Here is a 25,566-nt window from a genome sequence, read left to right on the forward strand (position 1 = left end):
TTATGTGAAACTCCCAAGTACGTTTGCTATGAACCAAAGGTAAACAGTTTATGCTAATAGATTATGTTTTAGCAAGATACATGTTTCTAAGTTTCTGTTAATCTGTTTAGATGGCTTTGAACTTATTTATTTTATGCAGTTGATCTCTATTGTTATTGATATACAGTCTCAGTTTATAAATATGTTATTCCAGTATATACCTTAAAGTTGGGGTTTATGAATTGTCCACATATAAACTATAAGAGTAATGTAACTAAGTTTGATTAATGGAATAACTCAAATATGATTGGAAAGGTATAATAAAAGATTTATTATTTAACTCAAAATGAAGGTTATAATTGTGCTTGCAGTAACTTTCTGATAGTATAAATTTAGTTATGGCAATAAAAGGTTATTTCACAGCGCTTTTAATATATTTCATTAGGCTATATAAATAACTATATTAAATATCTAACCACAATAATTTGGTTATTTCCAAACAAAACCGAAAAAGATTCTACCTTATAACTAAATATATAGTTATTTATCAAGATATCCCATATTGCTCCAGGTATATGGCTTATAAACTATCGTGGTAGAGTTAATAATGCCTTTGGATCATATAGGTTGAAATACAAGGTATTCCCCAAATGTCAACATATACTACGGGTTGGGTCTATTGGTACAAATAGCAACAAAATCCAAGTAAATCAAGTTTAAAATCCAAGTAAATCAAGTTTTTGTAAATCATCCAAATTTTTACAAAAAGGGCATGAAAGTAACTTTTTCAGGCCTAAGAGCTATGATGGAGAGTATTAAATAGTAACGTAAATGTCTTCATAATTTATTTTTTTTTGCTTTTATATCTCAATAAACTCAATGATTCAAAATATATCTTCTAACCCCATAATTAACTTTACTCACTTTTAACTATTTTTTTAGCCCTAACAAATATAAAAAAAAAATATACTCATTCTAAACCCTTTTCTCGCTTTACGTGATATATTCCTCTCAAATTTCTCTCTTACATTCACCCTCTTTGTTTCTCTAACTGGGGAGAGAGAGTAAAAAAATAGATAGAGATAGATATAGGGAAAATCACGTGAAGAGAGAGAAATGATGGTGTTTAGAAATGATATGTCTTTCTTATATTTGTTTGGAGTAAAACAATAAGCTTAAAGAAGATGAAGTTGGCTTAAGCCGTTAAAAAATATAAAACTTAGAATTTTTATAATCCAAAATATATTTTGAAACCACCATTCTCAAATGGACCCAACCCATTGCCGCCCCTAACACATAAAACAAACAACTATATGCACGTAAATTATCTCTCTCATGGGTACGCCTAATTCTCTCTCTCTAACACACCAACATTAAACATCTTACATCTCTCTCTCCTCTCTCTTTCCCTATTTATCTTTGTTACACTCAAACACATCGAGCAATTTTTATCTACACCTACATTCTTTCTCTGTCTCATGAGTTTATGTCGAAATCCTCTCTCTTTAACACAACAACATTATAACATCTCACATCTCTCTCTCAACCACAACTATGCAGTGTGGACCGTGAGCCTACAAGTGCAAAGATTATAAAGAAATACAAAAAATTGGATACCCTGTCAAAGAAGGAAGAGTGATTATGTAGGGACCCATAAACTTTATCTAAAATACAAAACATCGTTGTTTTGGGCAAAAATTACATAGAAAGTTGGTCAACCTATATTTTTAAATTTTTTCTTAAAATCATCCGTCGATCTAAGGATGTCATCCTTCGACTGCATTAAAAAAAAATTTCTTTTAGTTTTTATTAGTAGGGAAGTGCTCCAAGCTTTAGGGGCAGTGGCGCCCTTGGGATTGAGCAGGCTTTATTTTGTGAGCGATCAGAGGTCCCCATCCTCAGATCGTTGTTTATTTCTTATTTTTAGAGAAAAACGATCATCATACTTAAAGACAATTTTGTAAAAAATAAAAAGTATAGGTTGACCAACCTTCTTTTTAATTTCCTCCTATAACGGATCATTTTGAATTTTAGGCAATTATTCTGGTCCGTACATAATTTATGAAGCACATGATGGGGGAGAGAGAAAATGTTACTACAATTTGTAAGACAGAGAGTATATTACTGTAATTTAAAGATCTTTGAGCATGCCCTCAGAGAGAGGAAAGAACCTCTTGGATTTTAGAGAGAGAAAGAGGGAGAGAGAGAGAGGAGGGAATCGGTCTAAGACTGCTACCTACTGGTTTGGCTCAGCCTTAGCTACTCCATTCAAGCCAGGGTGCTCACTCAGAAGGCAAAGGCATTTGATCCAACAAAGGGACATGTACATTAAAATATCATTACATTTTCTCAAAATTGGTCCCCTCATTTGAAGATTTTTTACTCCATAGAGATCAATACCATTTTCCAAAATTATTGTACAGCCAAGGTATCGTGGGTGGTTAATGGACCAGCATGAGAGGGCAGTGACGAAACATTGTAGCATTTCGCATATAGGTGTTTTATAGGTCTTATATATATATATATATATATATATATATGAAAAATTCTTCCCAATGCCTATAGGTGAAAATGAACAATGATTTCATCTACCTTAATCACCGTCCAAAGTTCATCGTACGGTCATGATTGTCCGGTAGTATTTTATTTTTTCATTTTTTTATATAAATCGGAATGATCTGAAATTTGGAGTGTGTGTACATCTTAGTGAGACGCATCTAATAAAAATCTAAAAAATAATAATTCATGAAAATTATATTGACCAAATTACTCTCTAAACATTTTAGAGGTATTTTGGTCAATTGTATTTATGTAAAATATTTTTTTGATATTTTTCATAGATTTGCCTATTTTTTAAAAATACACAATCAAAATTTCAAGTCATTCTGATTTGTAAAAAAAAAATGAAAAATAAAGCACTACCGGACAATCGTGACTATGCGATGAACTTTTGACAGTGATGAGGGTAGGCAAAATCACTGTTCATTTTCGCCTATATGAGTTTTGTAGTATCTACCACACACACACACACACACACACATTCACACACACACACACACATATATATATATATATATGGGAGAAGTCTATATAGAGCCGAGGCTCTAAACAATCAAATTGGAGCTTACCACAAAAATTTCACTAGAAGAGGTTGTTTTGATGCCCAAATATCCTAAAATTGATCATCTCAACATCAAGATGCATGGACATGAGAAAAAATAGATTTCAAGTTTTGAAAATAGTGCATTGTGTAGCGTATTTTTCTATCGTCAATTTTCAAGATTTTCAAGTTTTCATAGATATGCACTATTTTGGAAGCTTTAAACTTTATAAATGAAGATGAAATTATATTTTAAGGTTATCACAAAGATTTCCAGTATTGAAACCACATTTCTCGATACACCAATAGCCCAAATTTCCAGTATTGAAACCACATTTCCAGTATTGAAACCACATTTGAAGGTAGGCTGTAATTTGATTGTTTAGAGCTTACGCTCTATATAAACAGCACCCTATATATATATATATATATATATATATATATATATATATATATATATATATATATATATATATATATATATATATATATATATATATATATATATATATATATATATATATATATATTAGCCAATAGCCCAAATTGAATCTGGGCCCAATCCAATGGTCACGATCTCATTTCATATTTGAATTTTCGTTTTTCTTATACAAATCTAAATCACTTGAAATTTTGAATGTTTATTCTTAAAAAAATCTTAGAATCATAAAAATATAAAAAAAATAATTCAAAAATATAAATTTAGCAAAATTCCCCCGAAACTTTTTGGGGGTATTTTGGTCAATTTATATTTTTTGAATTGTTTTATTTATATTTTTATTAGGTGCACCTCGATGAGTAGAATGTACCCTAAATTTTTAAATGATTTGAATTTGTAGAAAAAAAATGAAAATTCAAATATGAAATAAGGTCGTGACCATCAGATCGGCGCAGATTCAATCGGAGCCATTGGCTGCCACTGTAGCAATCAACACATGAACTGATAGCATCCATTATATATATATATATATATATAAGCCAGAATGGAAAACATGAATATAATGACGAATGTGTACCTGACGATGCCAAACTTGATGTAGTGGGTGAACGTAGTTGGGCTGCAGAAGACCTAGCTCCATCCACACAAACTGTAGTTGAAGAGCCCATAAGATATAACACACGAAAGAAACAGTATCAGCCCAAGAGAAAGCGGTTAGTGTAATGGTCTTTTGACCATTGTAATGTATTAGTCATTTTGACCCACCCAATTTATTTGTCATTTTGACCCTTGTAATATATTGGTCATTTTTACTTACCCAATTTGTTAAATGAATTTTGTCAAGTCTTTTTACTTTCTTACTTGTTTTTGGTTTGATTCGTTCAATGCATTTTTTTTTTTTTTAAGTAAATATGTATTTCTTCCGAAGAAGCAGTAAGTCAATTCTTTAAGAAGCATATGAGATAAGAAAACAACTGCTTTCTAAAAAACTTCATAAAACACATGCATATCCTTTGATATCACATTTTTGGATGTTCAAAATTCGAAAATGTGATATTTTCGGATGTTCAGCATCCAAAAATGTGATATTTTGGGATGTCCAACATCCGAAATTATTTTCGGATGTTCAACATCCAAAAATATGACCCAAAAATAGCATATTTTCAGATGTTCAACATCCGAAAATTTGCCTACGAAATTCCAGACGGTTTCTGGAATTTCGCGGGCACATTAACATCCGAGAACATTCGAAAATAGCATATTTTTAGATGTTGTACATCCAAAAATATGCTATTTTAGGATGTCCAACATCCGAAATTATTTTCAGATGTTCAACATCCGAAAATGGCAATGCAAGCTTTCTGAAATGTGAGTGATATTGTGAATCATGCTGATAGATCTTTACGATATTAAATTATGCTTTTGTAATTTTGTTCTTACTTCTGTAAATTGTTCTTATTTTAAGTAAAATTTTGTTCTTACTTCTGTTAATTGTTTTGTGTTATGGTAAAGCAGACTGGTAGATCTTTATGGTATTAAATTATGCTTCCTAATAACTTATCATCTAAGAACATCTCGCAATATGCTTTCTGGAATATTGTCGAGATGATCAATTTGAAGATTTTGGACAACATCGAATTCCAATCACACTAACACCAAGTACAACACAATATTGACAACACCGAATTCACTCTGTTCATTAATTCATGAAATTGATAATTCGATATAAAAACACAAGATTTACAACACGTAATTCACTCTATCTTTTCTCTGCATGTCCCCCTATTATGACCCATTCTGCCGCGTCGTTTGCACTTCTTGGCCTGGTTATAGGCTGTTCAGTCTCGAATATTCTTCATCGCTTTTTCGGCCTACTGGGAAAGCGTGTAATCCTTAGTGGCAACAAGGTCCTGTTGAACATACCTGTCAACTCAATATCATCCGGGACAGACCCAAAGGGAATTTGAAATGCCTTTTTAAATTATTTCACTGTGAAATATTGAAGGCAGTACGCAGTGGGATCCAAATGCATATGGTTAATAGCCGCAATATTATGACCACATGGAATGCCACTAAGTTGTCATTTTCTACAACTGCACGTCCAATGCATTAAATCAAAAGCATACTTCTTCCCAAGATAGTGGATCTCAAACTGCGTGCCCATGGCGGTTATAACTGTGTACAAATATCTAGCCTTCATTTTTCACAAGTAGAGTAATTCATGGGCTTTCGGTACTAGCATGTTGTTCCAAGTATTACCTAACTCCCTCTTCTCTTCAAACCTGATCATCAATTGTACCCTTATATCTTCACACATTGTAATGATCGGTTTCTCTCGAGTAGATAAAATCCAAGCATTGAAAGACTCGGTCATGTTATAGGTAGGATGATTGTATCTTGACCCTTAGAAATAGCCATCTGCCCAAAATTTGGGAGGGATATTCTTAATCCACTCATATGCTTTTGGGTCAACACACTGTATATCAAACATTGTTTTTTCAAACCCACCGATGGTCGCTTTATGGGCAGCCTTCCAAAACAACATCAGCAATACTTTAGTATTTGCTGACTTCTTCATAAAGCCCTTGAAGTTCTCTCACATATGTCGCATGTAGAATGATGGAAAAATATGTGGGAAAGCATTTCTCTATTACTTCTTACAGGCTTTTCTATCGATCTGATATAATTGTTAAGGCAGGCATATAAGAATACTCATTCAATATCTCACCCAATATACTTAAGAACTAATACCAACTTTGGTAATCACCTTCTCGACTACTGCAAATGCCAATGGGAAGAGCCCATTATTTGCATCTAGGGCGATGATGAACAATAATATGCCTTGATACTTTCTTTTTAAGAATGTCCCATCAATATCAATTAGTGGCCTGCATCCATTAACAAAACCCACAATGCATGGACGATAAGCAATAAATAGTCATTTGAACATGCCTTCATTTATGTGGATGCGACCTTCTATTCCCTGGTTTGTTCTTCAGATCTACTCCATATAAAAGGGGATGTCATGGTATTGTTGTTCATGTGATCCATCTATCATCTATCTAGCAACATCTTTTCCCCGCCAAGCTTGCATGTAAGAAAGCCTGACACCATGATCGCGTTGGACATTCTTTACGATGTTTTTCGCTCTAATTTTTGGTTGGTCAATAAGGCGGCCTTTAATCTTTTTTTCCACCCAATCATTACGAACTAATGGATGATGGATCCTCCCCATTAGACCACCACATATGTGCTCCTTAACCATAGACTTCACTTTAAAGTATGTGGTACTGCCAACTCGTAAGCACTGCACTTATCATGTACACCCTCTGCCTTGCAACTTGCCCACACCCGTCCCAATTCACCTTTGTCAAACTGCAAAACAAAATTATTGTGGATTGCAAAATCAACTAGATGTCAGCATTCATTGATATTTTCAAAAATTTACCCAATATTCAATTGAACCTCGTTACCAACTCCTTTACATGAGCTCTCTGGTGGTTCAATATCTTCCATATCATGCTCTAGTACAAGCTCAGGGTCGGGCACCACTTGAATGTTTTGATCTTGATCAAGTAAAGCGTTACGCCAACTGTTGACAAAAGATAGAGTGTAAGATGAAGTAACAATTTATGCACATAAAAGATTAAAATAAAACAATTTACAGATGAAAAAGTAAATTACAGATATACCTATTCCTTAAAGATGGGCCATCAGCAACAGATTCTCGTGCTGACTCCATTGTAGCGGTAATATATACAACAATTCTCGAAGATTCTCCTTCCAACATAAAAGATACATTTATATCATCACTTGCATCAATCAATTCAAGCCCACTAGGTAGACTTGTGTTGTAGTACATAATAGCTAATAGCTAATTTGTTGGATCACACATGATTAAAATACCAAAATAACTTTTTAGTTCGTCCAATGAACTATTTCCATTATACTTCGTGACCTTCAATTTTCTCCCTTCATAAATAACATGTTCATCATCTGCATTCGTCTCAAATGACCCCCCATATTGGAATACCAGTTGCACTCCCTCGGTAACTTTCGTCAATACTATTGTATTAAATGAATAGCAAAATTTGTGTTACAAAAAATCAATACAATAAGGAATACAAAAAATTTGGATATTTCTAACTACTTTAGGGTTCATAAAATGTCAGTAATACATATTAGATTGAAATAGTGTACTACTAAGAAAAGTCAAGTAATCAATAAACAAAAAAAAACAATAAATACTTAAATAAACACAAAATAAACAATAAATATTAATACAAACAAATAAGTTGAACAATATTTAGCCAAAACAATGAATACAATGTATCAACATAATACAAACAACAAATATTAATACAACCAACAAATAATTATACAAACAAACAACTTCAACAATATTTAACGAATTTTATTTATTAATCAACAATACACAAAAACTACTAATAAAAAAATATAATATTGTATTAATTGTGACAAAATAAACAAAAGTTAATCAACAGTATAAGCAAAAGTAAGAACGTTACCAATCACGACCAAATAGTGAGTCAATCTCTTCAACTTTGTGGGATACTGTATTGGGGAGACAGTAAAGGAGGTATGATACACGTATGATATTGTATTTTGTTCGTTTTCCCCCAATTTTATAAAAAAAAGCATAAACATTCCGCTAAGACACGAGAAGTTTTAGCACAAAATTTTTCTGTTAATCCAAACTGAAAATCGCTAAATTTCGGTTGTTAAACAACCGAATTCAACATATTTTCGGTTGTTGTCGAAAATACATTGAATTTAGATGTTGAACCTCAGAAAAAGCCTTTAATTCGAATGTTAAACACCGTCTTTTTAAAAACATTACATTATGAAAGGTAAACAATGGACAAACATGTAATAACAGAAACTTTTTGGTACATCCGTAATAACACAAAATATAACAGATATTTATGTAATTTTCCTTTGCAAATATAATATTTCCATTTCCAATGGACTGGCTGGTCCACCAATTCAAGGCCAGTTTGATGGCTATTCCGATCTAGGGGTTCAAAGAGACCGGAATGCCGACTAGTTCACCGGTTTTGAATAAGAACCAACTTGTTAGGTCCAATTGAGACAATATTAATTGCATAATTTTAAATACTAATTTAGTTGCCTAGTAGATAATTGAAAAATGAGTGACCTTATTAACTTTATTTGTGATTTAAAATATTTATAAATTAAAAGTTGGTTTTTTATATCAATTAATAATATTTCTCAATTATAAATTTAAATTTATAAATTAATTCGAGAAGTTTTGCTTTGGACTTTGTGTCTAAACAATGACACACTATCAACCACCCGATTTTAAATCTAACTGTTAATGATGATTATGATATCTTTGTATCAAAAGTAAATGATCTCATTTTATACATTTTCATATATAAAATAATTTAGATAGATATACCATGCAATAAAAATTCATTTTTTCACTGTCGTACATGAGAGAGGGGAGATTACAAACAATATCCTAAGTTAGATAAAAAAGTCAATGTCTTACAGTTTATCACTATATGGGGCACATCATTGAACCTAGTAGCAGTAGCAAATGCCTCCTCATTTATATGGTCTTGCACTAAAACTGCAACCATAAGTGTTAGGCATCCCGCATCTCGCGTTCACAAAGCTTACTCCTAATAAATATTTTGTGTCGGATGAGGTTATAATCATTCTTGTCTTTTAGAATATTTTGTGTCGGATGAGGTTATAATCATTCTTGTCCTTTAGATTTTAAATCGAGTAGTTGTAAAGTAAAAGAAAGATTTCTATACTTCCTCTATAACATAGAATATATATACTCTTCCCATCCAGCTGTCCAGTTTAGATAAAATGTTATTGATCTAGATCCAACGCTTCTGAGTATTTTATTTTTAATTTTTTTTTATAAAATATGAATTTTAGTATGTGCCATCTTGTCATTGGGCACATCTAAAACAAATATTAAAAGAATTTTTTGATAAATATAATGACCAAATTACCCCTTAAAACGTTCAGGGGTATTTTGGTTATTTTATTTTATTAGAAATATTTGTTTTATATTTTTTATACGAGTGCAAGTTTAAGAGAGGAGTGGACGCCCAAAATTTGGGGTCAAAATATTTTGTAACAAAATAAAAATAAAATAGTGTAGAGATGTGACATTGTGATTAGGGCCATCTCAATTGTCCATTCAAAATAGACGGTTGGATAGAGGAAGTATATAAGTTTTATGCAGTAGAAAAAAGATATAAGGAAAAAATTTATATAAAGTTGTAACCTTAAAATATAGAATTAAAGATGCACCTCAAAAGGAAAATGTTGTTTTAATGTTGAAAAGCTCTCTAATTGATCATCTCAACATCAAGATGTATAAATATGAAAATTTTATATATATTGAGCCTCATAAATAGTACATCTTGCAACGCATTATCTAGATTGTCCATTTTCAATATTTTCAGATCTTTATAGATCCACTTAAGTTTAATTATTTTTGGAGTTTAAAATTTTATAATTAGATATAAAAATAGATTTTGTGATAATCCTAATAATGTTTTACACCAAAATTATATGTCCTAATAAAATTTGGAGGTGCGCCTTAATTGGATTGTTTAAGGTTGCAACTTTATAAAAACCACACCCAAGATAGAAAGCTTGCCCTTTACTATGTACCAAGCCATTGTTTCAATTATTCTAGGTAACACTCCAAGGAAAGCTTTCTACGTTCCCCCTACAACATAGAAGTTCTATCCTCCCCTATATCCAACCGGTCATTTTTTAATGGAGGGCTAATATTGCCCCAATCACAATGTCAAATCTCTACACTATTTAATTTTAAATTTTTTTCTATAAACTATTTTGAAACCAAATTTTAAACGTCCATTCCTCTATTTAACTCGCACTAACGAAAAGTATAAAAAAAAAATATTTTTGATAAAGTAAAATGACCAAAATACCCCTAAACGTTTCAAAGGGTATGTTGGTCATCATTTTTATCGAAAAAATATTATTAATATTTTTTATAGGTGTGGCCCAATGAAAAGATGGCACATACCAAATTTCATATTCAGAAAAAATTATATTAAAGAAAACTAAAAATAAAATACTTTGAGACGTCAGATTTAAAATCAAACGGTAAGTGACTCTCGATAAAAAATGGACGGCTAGATGGTAGAAAAAAGAGAGAACTTCTATGTTGTAAGAGGAGCATAGAAAGCTTTCCCAACACTATTTTGGCCACCCACAATGTTGGGTGAATAATAAAATCGAGTGGCTGAATCTCTGCTCGTCCCCTTACAAGAAAACCTAGAGAGAGAGAGAGAGAGAGAGATCAGAGACAAAATATGTTGTCATTCATGTACTACAATTTTGGTGGTTTAGTTACTTTAAACCATTAGTTATTCTTCCAATATAATTTCTGTGCATGCAGGCAAGTGCACACACAACTAAAAAACCGAAATTTATTTGGGAAAGTACTTTAAATTCAGATTTATAAGGGAAATTTTTACTCGATATCCAGGAAAATGCATAAACATACATATCTGGTTTCTCATAAGACAAGAAACGCACCCTACCCTTTTCTTGGTTAGACAAAAATGAACGCTACCAAGAGCCCAGCTTCAATCTACATGAATTTGGAGGACCTCCTGAATTCAACAATTAAATCAAGCTCCCCTCCATCATATTATTCGCTCTCTTCGTGTAAAACATTAAGTTGTGCATTTTGAATGCTCAAATGGTTGAACAAATAAGGAAAATCCACAAAACCTCAAACTTGAGCTACCAAGGACAATGAATGGACAAAATTAAAATCACTTTATCCCATGAAAGGAAGGCAAGACAGCAATGAGAGGATCCCCATAACCAACAGCTTCTGCAAAAGATCACCAGCCAACATTAGCTAAAGCCCTTTATTTAGTACCAAGAAATTGGAGAGAGAGAGAGAGACCTTGTAAGAGAAAGTCAAGAGCGGTTAGAGTAGGGTTGAAAATTTGATAATGTTGTAAGACTTACCGCCGTCCCTGAACAAAATCTTAAGAACTTCTCCTGCCACATCCGACTGTTTGCCAAATTCCAAAAAGGAAGAGAAATCAACCATTAATCTGCCTGTATGAAGATTGAATCACAACAATCGGAGGAAGAGAGAGATAGAGAGAGAGAGATTACTTTGACAGGTAGCTCACTGCCGAACTGATCCAAGTATCCGATGATTTGATCTTCTTTGATGACATCTCCCTATTCATAAATGAATACAAATTTTTGAAAATGAGATCATAACAGCTGTAAGCAAAATATCTCTACAAAATAAGGTTTTCCTACAAATAATATATATTTCCCTAGTGTTCAACCAAAAATCCTGAACACCTTCAACTGAAACATGAGAAAAAATGACCGACCTCCTTAGCAACTGGAGGTTGCCTCTTTCCTTTCACAGTTCTTCCAGTTCGGAATTTCCCAACCTGAAATTACAAAACCAACACAGATACAAGACATAAAATTACAATGGAAAGAGAGTGACAATTTTTTTCTTTGAAAATTTAATTATCTAATTGATCATACAGTTGGAGAAGCCACTATAACATATGCATTTGCTCCATCACTGTCTAGACTCGCTAACTTTGACGCTTTCGCGGAAACATTAGAGAATGGACTGGAAGCAACTGGAGGGGCTTTTTGTGTGACAGATGGAGCAGTCGCAGGAGCCGATTCAACCATGGGTTTTGTTGGAACAGGTGGAGGAGTTGAAGGTGACACAATAGGGGAAGGAGCAGGAGCTTTTGTATTTCCAATGTTCCGCCTCAGGTGCATTTCAAAGTCTCCAACCTGCACGGAAGTTAGGTATTGTGAATGCTCAGAAAATGGACATATTCTCCATGATGTGCATATGATGTTGTAGGACATGTTAATGATAAGTCTAAAATGTAATTTAGAATTTTAGATCAGGGATACATCCATACTTGGCACATGAAGCAAACCTTTTTATTTTTCAATTAGGTGACACCAATTGGTGGATTGTCTGAGAAAAGTCAAATAACTTTCAGTCATAATACAAAAATCCCAATATGACAACTTAAATTTTCGTGGGGTTAGCAACTTGCACTAAATTTTCGTGCATCTTGCACAAGTTCATAACTAGTGTTTTGTCCTTTTGCTGTAGAAAGTGATTGTTTCTTATTCATGAAAAGACAAATCATTTAATTGCGATTCCACATAATGGTTGGAAAAACCTAAATATATGAAGTCAAGAAATGTTGATTCTGACACACACACACACCATCAAAATCTGTATATACATACTCAGATGTTTGTATGCACACACTAATAAAATACATCATTGATCGAGAACTTCTGTTTCCAACTACAGAACTTACAGACTTCAATACCATTTTGCCCACAGGTACAAATCGTCATTGGGTGGGAGTCATTTGGTCGAACTGACACATTTTTGTTTTCGACATCAGCCTTACTGAAGCATTTACAGTTCATCATCCCAAACCAAAAATCCCATCCAAAAGGGCATATATTCCACATGTGCTCTTGACAAATAATGAAAACTACCCCTGAAAAAAGTGATGCACATTAGTGACCAGGGTATTCTATGTCCATAGAATCGGAGTAAGATGACAAAGTTCACAAGTGTATATCAAATACTGTTTGGTATGGGATTCTAAGCACTTCTCTAGGCAACCTCATCCAGTTGCATTTTTCCTTTGATAGCATAGGTGCTCTGGTGTCTTTTGCACTTTGGAATTACATTTCGCCTGTGCTCAGTTTAAACTAGCATCTCTTTTCCTTTATGTGTAGCCATTATAGCATTTCATTCATGCAATGGACAACATATCATCACGATACACAAAATGGAGGTATCAGGAGGTACAATTCACAATATAGGACATCTGTTGAGGGAGAGAAATAAGATTCCGTTGGTCAAACTTCTCTCTAACTACCAAACTTGCCAAAGAGTCAACTATCTCATTGGGCTCCCTAAGGACATAATGAATGGACACCCAATCTCCAGCTAATCTCAAGGGAATAGAGCCTTGCCTGGCACCCACAAAATGATATTCATAAAATCACCTTCAGCTAATAATAAGAAACCACAGAAGTACTCAGAGAATGACTTCAACCTTGTTAGAAGGCTCTTGCATCCTAAGCAATATTTCCTTATCAAACCTGAAAGCACCTCAGGCCCAAACATCCTTTGTCCAAAACCCCAATTACAGAATAGAATTTCTTTCACTTTTCTCTAACACATGAGTCAGGCTGATGTTAATTTTCTAGTGCTCCATGTAGATTTGACCTCCTAGGTTCTCAAGTGTCTCTGGTAAATAATGTCAAATTTATGGGATAAATCCTACATCTCAGAGAGTTGATTAGTCAAAGCTTTCCAAAGACAAACTCCAGCTCAAAGTCCAAATTTGATTTGTGCATTCTAAGATTTGTCAACTGGTGTACACGTACATTGGATCACTGTAAAGATGTTTGGTTGTCACAAAGCTAGTATAGGTTTCAGTATGGGTTAAACAATGAAAAATGTAGATTCACTCCTAAGGTATCATGTTTCTCTATGTTCCATGTGAACTTATACGGGTGCATACTTCTTTTTCGACTTCTCAACCCATTTTCATTATTTAATACTTTGAACCATATCTGTCATATATCCCCCATCCCTAAGCTGTGATAAAGATATTGAGATACTTCGTGAAGTCAGTTAAGAACTTTTCTCGTGCTCTATCAGGAGAACGAACTTAAGCATATATTGAGTGTTGGTATGATAATGAACTTGAGCATAGGATACCTTATACAGGATACAAATGGCTTCATTTTCCTGAAAGACTTAGTTTTATATATGAAGCACCCAAATGTCTCAAAAGAATGAATTAAATGCTCAGCAGTAAAGGAAACCAACAATGGGCAGAACAAACTAGTTTTGACGCAGTTATATAAGAATGATAAATAAAAATATTAATTTTGAACTCAAGATGGCCCAAAATTTTTGAGCAACAAAATTCAACTTGAACACCACAGGTACAACTAATTTACAGCTATATACACTGAGTTTGATATTGATATAGTGAATAGCTTATCATGCTATTGCAAAATGTTTAATTAATGGTTATCAAGTGTTATTGAAATTCTAAAATTGTACAACATAGTTGCTGTGTTTGGTACAACATAGTTTCAAAGAGCAAGACAAATAATTTCCACACCTTTAGCTTCAGTTCTGCAACTTCTGTCTCATCACAGATATCCGAGACCCATGCCTACAATTATAATTTAGGACATCAACTGAGTTATGTTAATAGAATGAAACATCTCCCTGCACATAATATACACAACTAAACTATGACAAAATTCCTTAAAATGGAACTGAAGTGGAGGAAACATATTATACTGCACACAAATCAGGTCCATAAACAACCACTGCAATCTGGTGTAGAGATGTCTTTCAAGTCATAAGAGCTCGACCTCAAATCCATCGGGAAAGGTTGTCTTGTGGAGACTTTTCTTTTCCAGTTTCCCATCTGAGCTGCTTTCTGAAGTAACCGCTGCATTGGAAGTCAAAAGCTTAGTAAATCCAAGACAGCCATCTCAATATCTATTTCATAATAGCAACAAACTAGAGAATGAGATTGGTGGTATCCATGTATATGAGGTGATGCTACCTCATCATCATCCACCAGAACTCACATGAGTCTAATCTTGAAGTGTGTCCTAAAATAACCACCTAACATTATTTCTTGCCTGGTCAATAAAAATGTAGCTGTACTTTTAGCTAATTTAAAACGCACATACACATGAACATGCTATGCAGACATCAATTACCGTGGGATGTATGTTACATATGCCAAGCCTAGTTACTGGAGGGGTGCAGGAACCAGGAGCACCTAACCAAATGAAAATTTTCCATTGGTTCACGGTTTCCTACTGAAATTGCTTAGGGAGTTTCAGTTGCATAGCAAGAACACCACCCCTAGTAGGATCTTCATCAGCAAAGATTAAAGAAACCTCTTTTCCATTACTCTGATGAGTCATAATACAATGGGCACATATGACTTCCACCAAATAATTAATTTAAAGCAAGGTAACCCCAACTTACTCGTTTCGTGTTTGTTCACCAGGCTACTTACCTATTGACTCAGGTAAAAAATAAATTTGCAAAAACTTATATATGTGAATTGAAAAAGATAAGTGCGCTATACAAACCCAAGTCCAGTGACTTTGGCAAGCATGTGCTTCCTCACAAGAAAACATGCAAATTAGTGCCACAGAAACCGGGAAGATTATCCAATGTTTATAGACATCAAGAAGTGCTTCAAAAGGGGTTCCAATCTGTTTCTATTATTCTGTCCAAACTCAGAGATAAGTTAAGTAAAATTTCCATAGAGGAACTGCTGGCATCCGACTAATTCTTCAAATTTTGCAATAAACTCCTCCCCTAAGATCATAATTTGTCAAAGCTACTATCTTGCTACAAAATGAGGTTATGCAGTTGGTATATTTTGCATGAAACTGACAACAGTGTATTAAAGTAATAGCAGTTATACTTAACCAAAAAGAAGTAATAGCAGTAACATGGATCTGTCCCCTATACAATTCTGACTATTGAGGATGGTTTTTACAAAATGATACAAACAATGCAGACTTCAAAAGCCTTGGTTGTGGTGAATTTGTCACAAATTTTGGGTGGACTGATGATCGCTCCTTCGCAAGTGTGCCCACTCCTGCATTAGCCTCCCTCCACAAGTGCTTGAAGGTGACTTGTAGAGACCTCGTGATCTAAAAAAATTGGTAAAAAATGGTTCCCTATCTCCTCGGAGACTTGGAAGACTCGGAGGCCCAAGAAATAACCTTCTGGGAATCCTTTTCTACAGAGAGAGTGTGACCCCAGCCATTATCTAAGAATTTGATTCCTTCTAATAAGGCATGCCAAGGGGAACCAAGGATCTCATTGGCTTACCCTTGTTCCTTGCACTTTATTAAAAATTGATAAACTTCCAACATTCTCCAACTTGGACTTTTGAGGCCTAAAACTCATAGAGAATTCTCTCATACTCTCAAGCTCTCATATACTCAATATCGATATCATATAAGCATACTCATAATTATAATAACAGTACTCAAGAAAAAAAAAATCGCTCTTGTGCATGTTTCATGAACACATTGGCAGCCAAACCCTTAGTCAAGGGTCAGCAATCCTCAAACTAATTTCTCACATGATAATATTCAGTCCTTATGTCTCTAGGCCTACTATGAAACCTAGGCCCTTTTGTCTTTGAAATGGCAGCTTGATTGTCACGCATGATTCTTATGGTTCCATGTCTTAGTGAGGTATGGTAAGTTGGTTACGAAATTTCTTTATCCATATGGCTTCCTTAGATGCTAAACATAATTGCATATACTCAGCTTCCATAGTCGATAAAGCCACTAAATTGTGCTTCGTAGAATGCCAAGATACGATGCCACCTCCATACATAAAAAGATAACCGGAAGTTGATTTTAGGTCATCCGGATCTTCTTGAAAATCGGAGTTGGAATAGCCCAAGACACTCAATTCATTCACATCCTCATAGGTCAAGGCATAATCAATTATCCCCTTTAAATATCTCATAATTCTCTTAACTGCTTTCCAATGCTCCATCCTGGGATCACTTTGAAAGCGCTCTATTAAGCTTTGGGCAAAAGCTAGATCGAGCCTTGTTCCCATGGTTACATACATTAGAGAGCCCACGGCAATCCTATATGGCATCTTTTCCATTTATTTTTTCTCATAGTCATTTCTTGGGCTCATATTGACACTTAATTTTCCTCTTCTGTCAATGGGTGTATCAATGGGCTTGCACTCACTCATTCCAAACCTTTCAAGTATCTTTTTACAATATGTGGATTGAGATAATCGACATTATTTTTTATTCCCATCACATGATGCTTCTCCCAAATCTTTCATGTCAAATTTCTCGGATAACAAGGCCTTCATTTCCCTTATTTGGCTTAAGGTGCTACTAGGTATTAGAATATCATCCACTATAAGGTCATGAATGTGATGCCACTCCCACTGGCCTTAACATATATACAATGATCCTCCTCATTTGACTTAAAGCTATTTCTAATCAAGGTTTGGTGAAATTTAAGAAACCATCTCCAAGACGCTTGTTTGAGACCATACAAGGACTTATTGAGTTTATACACTAGTTTATCCTTCCCTTTTACCTTGAATCCCTCAAGTTGGTTCATGTAAATTTCCTCTTCTAAGTCATCAATTACACCAATTAAAAAAACAGTTTGATATCCAATGGATCCAACCTAGGTCAAGGAAGGTGGTACCGGACAAGATCATCTTAATAGAGGGCGTTTTGGCAACCTGTGGTTAGGTATCATAATAATCTACTCCTTCCTTTGGGTGAACCCTTTAGCCACTAATCTCATCTTAAACTTCTCAATTTGGCCTCGGAGTTTAGTTTCTTTTTGAATACCCACTTAACCCCATTGCCTTTCGGTAAGGTGGTAGATGGACTAACTCCCATATATGGTTTTTAATGACGGAACTCATTTCATGATATGTGTAGAGTTCATGCTCGTGTTCCTCAATAATTCTCTCGTAAGTTTTTCCAAGATAAGTAAAGAACTCGGGTGGGCTTCTCACTCTTTCACTCCTCTTAAGTGGTTGTGGCTCAATCTCCTTATTTAGCTCAAGTTCATGGAAATCCACAAGAGAGGAATTGCATTCATAAAAGGTATGTGACATCTATCTAATCTGTTATTTTTGTGTTTTGATGCAGGGAGAAATGGTAGGGAATTGAATCCACCGATCTCCTGAATCTTAAACAAGTAAAATCAACAAGAAGAGAGAAAGAACATGGCTGTAAATCAAGCCAAGGGAAGAAGACTTTCTTCTTTCATAAAATAAAATTTATTCCAAATAACATATCCCTCAAACTATGACATCTAACCTTTTATAAACCTATGAAACCCTAATTTAACTTGAGATTCAAGTAAATATTTAATACTCTAAAATATCTCTAAAACAATACCAAAATTCCAAAAAAGCCCTATGAACAGTAACCCGTTAATAGTAATGCGTGAACAGTAACACGTGAATGGTAACATGTGAACAATAACTATGAACAGTACCATGAATAGTACTTGTGAATAGAAAATAAAAAAATAAAAACCCTAGAAATATATCCTAAAAACTAAAACTACAATATAAATCATTGAAATTGAATAAAAATACAAAATAAGAAGACTTTTTCCCTCCATCATTCTCCCCTTGTTGGAGAAAACTCGTCCTCGATTTTTGAAGTGTGTTAAGATGAACTCAACATCAAAACCACCTTCTTTGACCTTCTTTTTCTTTGTCGGCTCAAATATTATTCGCAAGAAAAATTCCTCAAGAAATGGGTCTTGATATGGATAATGAGGAATCCATGCAAATTTATCAAATTCAGTTATTTGTGAATTCCCATCGGAAATCATGTAAGATACTCCAAACTCAATTTTTTGGCCTTTGGAGGTTTTCTCAACATCGAGTTGATCACTCTCTAAAATCAGGGCCACAATTTACATAGTCTGAGTCGACCACACTTCCACTGCGCTACTCTGATTCCAATGCCCTAAATATCTTAAATGTTCCAGATCTTCATCTTTTTTTTCGTCAAAGATTGGTTCACCCATAAAATCTTGATCACTATCAGAGATTAGATCTCTTTCAAAATCATGTACATCATCTAAGTATGTATTGAAAATTGGTGGCAGATCCCAATCTACAACCTTCTGACTTTCGACATGACGTACAGCAAGATCAACCTCGTTCTCCTTCAAATCATGTAGATCAACTAAACCCCATGATTTATTCTCCCGAGCATGAGGCTCCCAACACAGAACACGTGCATAGAACAGGTGGTTGAAGGCAGCTTCGTCATTCCGCTCCAACTTTGAATCGGACTCTGATTTGCGCCACTCTCCATAAAAACTCTCACGATTTGGATCTATCCATGTAGATTCCTTTGCGTTTAGGGCACACTGTTGCTGGCACCGCTTACGCAGCAATAGCTCTTAAACCTTCTTCGTCAAGTTGTTGATTTCCTTGCGCAATTGGATCAAATCGGTATCCCTACAGCTAAGACCTCCACAACAAGCCATCGCAATATCTAGCCGTCCTCGAACCATGCTCTGATACCACTTGATGCAGGGAGAAAATATAAAGAATTGAATCCATTGTTCTCCCGAATCTTAAACAAGTAAAATCAGCAAGAAGAGAGAAAGAACATGGTTATAAATCAAGCCAAGAGAAGAAGACTTTCGTCTTTCATAAAGTAAAATTTATTCCAAATAACATCTCCTTCAAACTACGACATCCAACCTTCTATAAATCTATGATCCCTAATTTAACTTGAGATTCCAGTAAATATTTAATAATCTAAAATAACCCTAAAACAATACCAAAATTTTAAAAATGCCCCTATGAACAGTAATGTGTAAATAGTAACGTGTGAGCAGTAGCACGTGAACAGTAAATCATGAACAGTAATGTGTGAGTAGTAACACGTGAACAGTAACTATGAACAATACCATGAATACTACTTGTGAATAGTAAATAAAAAAATAAAAAGTCTAGAAATCTTAAAAACCCTAAAAATGAATCTTAAAAGTAAAACTACAATATACAGCATTGAAATTGAATAAAAATACAAAATAAGAAGACTTTTGCCTCCCATCATGTTTCCACTGCTCTGGGGATTCACCAAGGAATCCTACACAAGGGTCGCTATGGTGAGGGTTTTGGTTTCATCTTAGCAGCCACATGTGCATTGAGACCTGAGCAAATCTCAGGATTGCATTGGGCTAGGTTCTATTTCCTTCGGACACATGGGAGGATTGGTTGAACCATACTTGCGGTAACCTTGGGAGCTAAGCAATAGTCCCAACTTAGGAACTCGATCCCGCGGTTCCTCGAAGGGATCTTAGATAGAGCTGGGTTTAGAGAAATAGGGATCTCGCTCCCTATAAAATGGATCTGGGTCTACATGCATGTAAGATCTCTTCAAGGAGAGGAGCTATACTATTAATTGAACAAGTGGTCCTCTCCTTGATATTATAGGTTTATTGTGGTGCATATCACATCGTGGTATACTAGAACTATAAAACTATGGTATTAAAAAAACTACAGTTTAATATCATAGCAGCCCATTTATGATATTATTAAACTATGTTATTGTAGTAAATTGGAGTATAATAGCTATGGTAGTGGTAATAAGCTAAGGTGTAAGATAATGGATTGAGCGGGCATGGATTGGATCTTAATTTTATCATATAATATTAATTTATCACGTTTTATGTATAGTGGAGCTTAGATCCCTCTGCGTGAAAACCTTGATCCCAGTGACATATGGGATCTCGCTCCCAGGTATGCTAGGATCTAGCTCTTTAAGTTGTTGAATGGGCGCCGATCCTAACCCCAGGAAGCTTCCACCCTGTGGCGGTTCGGCGTTCCCTGAACCGATCGTGCTCCCAAACCCACTCCTGCCTCCAACAATTGCCACTGTCCATTGCATAGTTAGTGGTGTGGGAATGATCCCCTCATCCATGTGGTTGTTGGATTGGATGACAACCAGTTGGTAATGCGGGGAGGGAAACCCATGGATAGCTGAGGAGCCTGTTAATGATATTTCAAAATTTGAATTAGACAATCAGGATTTAGGGGGCTAGGGAAGTGGGGAGAGAGTGGCATGTGGCCTGCTAGCTGTTCGGCATTGCAGGGATGTATTGGGCAAAGGGCAGCTGTCAGAGCATGGCTAGCCACTAGATTTGAGCAAGGTGGGCTAGATGGTGGGGTATGGCCCTAGGGTACCTCACAACGGGAGGAGCGGAAGCATGGGTAAGATGTACTAGAGTGGGGGCAATTGTAGTACCAAGGACAAGAAGGTTCGACAAATGATAGGTGGACAGTAAGCATCTACTCATTTAGGGAGCCCCATGGGTTGAGGAACTTAAATTGGAATTTCCATTTGAATTTGAATTCGAATTTGGAACCATTATTTCTCAAAAAGAATTTGGAACCATTTGGTGTGGGTAAAAGAAAAGTATCTCTCTAGAATCAGAACTAGGTACAAAATCATAGATACTTCATCATCACCACCACCATCATCATCATCATCAGAGCCTTTTCCCAACTAAATGAAATTCACATATACTTCTAGGCAAAAAATTGTTATAACAAATATCCATGAACACTAGAGAATCCGTACATTACACAAAACCCAATGCATATATGTATTCATAACTACAGATTTGAAGACTCACAATCAGATGCTACAGCCAATACAGTCTTGGAAGCCTTGATATATGGGACAAGTGGTACTTTTCTATTCACTGGTGAAGGAAAAACTCTATGTCGATGACTAAATGAGGATCTGCACGAAACAACCCTGAATATCTTAACCGCATCTGATGTGTCACAAAATGACTGAGCATGCGCAATAGTTGCCCCAGAAACTGTTATTCAACAATAATAACAGAGGAGGGTCAGTTCTACATGAAAAATTGCATCAAGAATAAAAGAGGAAAGAAGAAGACCATATCAGGACATGAATTTAGGAAAATCATAAAATAGACATCACATGCCATACTCACAAATTTATATACCAATGTTAGTCACCAGACCTTACACAGAGTAAAGATAATTCCTTTCTTTGAAAAAGCCATGATACAGGTGAGCATCAATATTTAAATTTGTGTAAATTTTATAATGGTTATCACAAAAAATTCTAAAATTTCCTGGTTTTAACTAACCCATGATGAATGTTAGCATGGTCAATTACATTCACTCTACGAATTTTGCAGTGGCTCATAACAAATTCATAGCTTAAGATTGATGTAAGGGCTCGAAGTAAAGTCTATCCGAAATGATACCTCCACAACTCTCTTTAAAAACATCTTTCAAACAATTCAAGCTTTATATGCTTATATTAGTCTCACATTAAATCTATAACTCACGAAGTCATCATCATCCGAGGCTCTATAAGTATCTTTTAACATCTTCCAAACAATTAAAGCTTTATATACTTGTGTTAGTATCACATTAAACTTTATAACTCACGAAGTAATCATCATCCGAGCCTTATTCCACATTATACTATAAAACTCATGAGAGTTATATAGTATCATACATAAAGATACTTCTTATTCAGAAAACTCAGCAACAGACATTCATTTTATAGTTATGAGATTCCCATCGCACAAAACAAAACTGGTAAATATTACAACAATTCAAAAACCATAAAAGTAAACTACAAGAGCTGAAGTTTTGTCAGAATTCCCTTAATGGTGGGAAGCTATGTTTCACAGGCACAGATGCACGTCCACTTCAAACAGAAACACGCTGTGTCTGACATGGATCCTCATAAAGTGGTATATGGGGCACAAGTGCCTGCACAAGTCTATACAAATACCTAAGTATTCATATATATTTATAAGGGATATATATGAAATTAATTTGTAACATTTAGTTATAAAATTGACTGAAAATGAAGACACATGTGTCCAAATCATAGACAAACAAGTAAATTATTCTAACAACCAGGACACTATAACTAAATTCCTCCTTCATAATTGCATTAGAAATTTAATATCAGAAGTTCCAATCCTTTCGGTAAAATACACTCCCAAGGATTGTTCTTAATCATCGATGCACAACTTTGCAAACATATATCACAGAAATTTATGCATATCAATTTGGAAATTGACTGTTGGAAATCCTAGTGAGTAGATTCCTTAGAGGAAGGTGTAAGAGATAGCTAATCAATATATTCAGCAGAATCAAACAAGTCAAAAACTGTGATTACCTAGGATTAGTAGCCAAACAGTCAGAAGAACTTACCGAATTTAGCTACAAAACAATGAAAAAGAGACCCGAATTCAAAAATGCATAAGCACGTTCTTTGTGTATGATGTCTCAATCAACATTTTCATACAATTTAAAATTTCCTAATTTTTCCATCCTGATTTTTACAACTTTGTTAGATGCATGATAAGCAAATGACAATCAAATAATATACAAATACATACGCACATGCGACGCGCTCAGACACACAAACATCATCATTGAAATGCACCTCAAGAAAATAAGCACACATATCCCACTGACACAATTAAACAAATAAGCCCACTAAACTACTCAATACTCATCAAAACTGCATAGAGAGAATGTTGAATTTTTTATAGGTATGTATTAAATATTGAAAAGAACAAAAGAAAGGAAAAAAAAAAGGTCTCTGGTTTTGGACTCTAATTATCAGATAGTGTAAAAGAACATCGGTGAAAGCAAAATCTTGGTAATTTTGTATAAAGTGTAAAAACAGAGAAAGGGGAAAAAGATGAGAAACTACAACAAAATCATCATCATTTTACTTTTATATACTGATTATAACCAGGAAAAGTTAAAATCTTGATAATTTTCAAAAAAGAAAGAAAAGAAAATAAACTAGAATTAAATCCCAGGCATTTATCTCCTAATCACTGCTATAGTGCATACTATAAAACGCACTCTTGGGTAAGAAAAATGTCCAAACAAAGAAATGAAAAATAAAATATAGGAAACTGCAACAAAATCTCAGTCATTTCATTACTAATTCATTCTTATGAAAACAAATATGGAGCTCCAAACAATTCTTCAGAATTTTCAAATTAATTTTACTCGTAATACTACACAAAATGTGAATCTAAAAAACGTGCGCGATTTCAGGTAACAAAAATATCATAAGAACACGCGCGATTTCATTCGCAATAAACTAGAAATGAAATTTGAGTTTATTTTCACATCAAATGAAGTAGAGAGAAAAGAGAAGAAAAACTTAGATTATTTAAGCACAGGCCACGTCTCACACACAAAAAACGTCGAAAGAGGAATAGAATGAAAATGGGAAGTTACCGTGAATTGAACGGAGAGTTGCTGCAGCCTCCATTTTGCGACTGGTTGAATCAATGGAGAGAGGAAATTTTTAGAGAGAAGAGAAAGAGAGAGAGAGATTAAGAGATGAACGAAAATTAAGTAGCTCGATTTATAGACTGGTGCATCGAAGATGCAGGAAAAAAAGAGGGACAAAAAGCACCTCGACATTATATCGAATGTCCAAACCATCCTCTTCGAAATTTCATCCATTAAAACAAATGCGCGGTTTATGTAAGTTCGCAACTTTAAACAATCCAATTAAAGCGCACCTCCAAATTTTATCATTAGATGTAGTTTTGGCATAAAAAATTCACAGGAATATCTGAAAATTATTTTCATATCTAATTATAAATTTTTAAACTCCAAAAATGGTTAAAATCAAATTGATTTATAAACATATAAAAAACTTGAAAATGAACGGCGTAAAAAATTCATAGGAATATCTAAAAAATTATTTTCATCTCTAATTATAAATTTTTAAACCCCAAAAATGGTTAAAATGAAATTGATTTATAAACATATGAAAAACTTGAAAATGAACGGTCTAGATAATGTGCGGCAAGATGTCCTATTTTTGAGACTCGAAATCTTTCTTTCTTTTTTTCGATAATCATACATCTCGATGTCGAGATGATCAATTAGAGGGTTTTTTAACATTAAAACGGCCATCAACCTTAAACAATCTAAATAAGGTGCACCACTAAATTTTATCATAAATGCAATTTTGATATAAATATTCTTAAGAAGGCTTGAGAATCTATTTTTATCTTTAATAATAAACTTTTAAACTCTAAATATCGTTCAAATCAAGTAGATCTAAGAACATAAGAAAATATTGAAATTAGACGGTCCAAGTAATGTGTTGCAAGATACACTATTTCACGGATTCAAAATCTTTTTTCTTTTCATATTCATATACCTTGCTGTCGAGATGATCAATTAGAGGGTTTTCCAACATCCAAACAACCTTTTATGTTGGATTTTTTAGGTGCATCTTTGATTCGAAAGGTTTCTAAATGTTCATAGAAAATATGTAAGACTTGAAGAAAGAGAGAGGATGATGTCCCTCTCTTTAGAAATATGTAA

General features: G+C 34.3%; 1 protein-coding gene across 2 annotated transcripts; it reads right to left on the reverse strand.

The window, feature by feature from the left end:
* Positions 1-10,989: 10,989 nt before the first annotated feature.
* On the reverse strand, positions 10,990-24,603 carry LOC18423485 (biotin/lipoyl attachment domain-containing protein). 2 transcript variants are annotated; one of them, XM_011628764.3, is made up of 9 exons: positions 24,460-24,603; positions 21,834-22,025; positions 15,000-15,079; positions 14,741-14,794; positions 12,090-12,353; positions 11,927-11,989; positions 11,697-11,765; positions 11,544-11,589; positions 10,990-11,403 (listed from the first exon to the last, which is right to left on the reverse strand). In XM_011628764.3, exons 1-9 carry the CDS (start codon positions 24,491-24,493, stop codon positions 11,342-11,344), a joined length of 864 nt encoding a protein of 287 aa, XP_011627066.1. In that variant the 5' UTR covers positions 24,494-24,603; the 3' UTR covers positions 10,990-11,341. The 2 variants fall into 2 exon arrangements, with proteins under 2 accessions (XP_011627066.1, XP_088730620.1); XM_088874494.1 differs by lacking the exons at positions 21,834-22,025; positions 24,460-24,603 and having other exon boundaries at positions 14,926-15,071.
* Positions 24,604-25,566: the final 963 nt, after the last annotated feature.

Source organism: Amborella trichopoda, chromosome 8, assembly GCF_054954075.1.
Source record: "Amborella trichopoda isolate Santa Cruz 75 chromosome 8, AtrichopodaSantaCruz75HAP2 v2.0, whole genome shotgun sequence".
Taxonomy (NCBI): Eukaryota; Viridiplantae; Streptophyta; class Magnoliopsida; order Amborellales; family Amborellaceae; genus Amborella; species Amborella trichopoda.

Coding starts and splice junctions, on each gene's coding strand:
- LOC18423485 (XM_011628764.3), bottom strand. CDS start 24,493: ATGGAGGCTGCAGCAACTCTCCGTTCAATTCACG. Junction 22,026..24,459: donor AACTCTCCGTTCAATTCACG/GTAACTTCCCAT, acceptor GTTGAATAACAG/TTTCTGGGGCAACTATTGCG. Junction 15,080..21,833: donor ATTGGCTGTAGCATCTGATT/GTGAGTCTTCAA, acceptor CTTCCAATGCAG/CGGTTACTTCAGAAAGCAGC.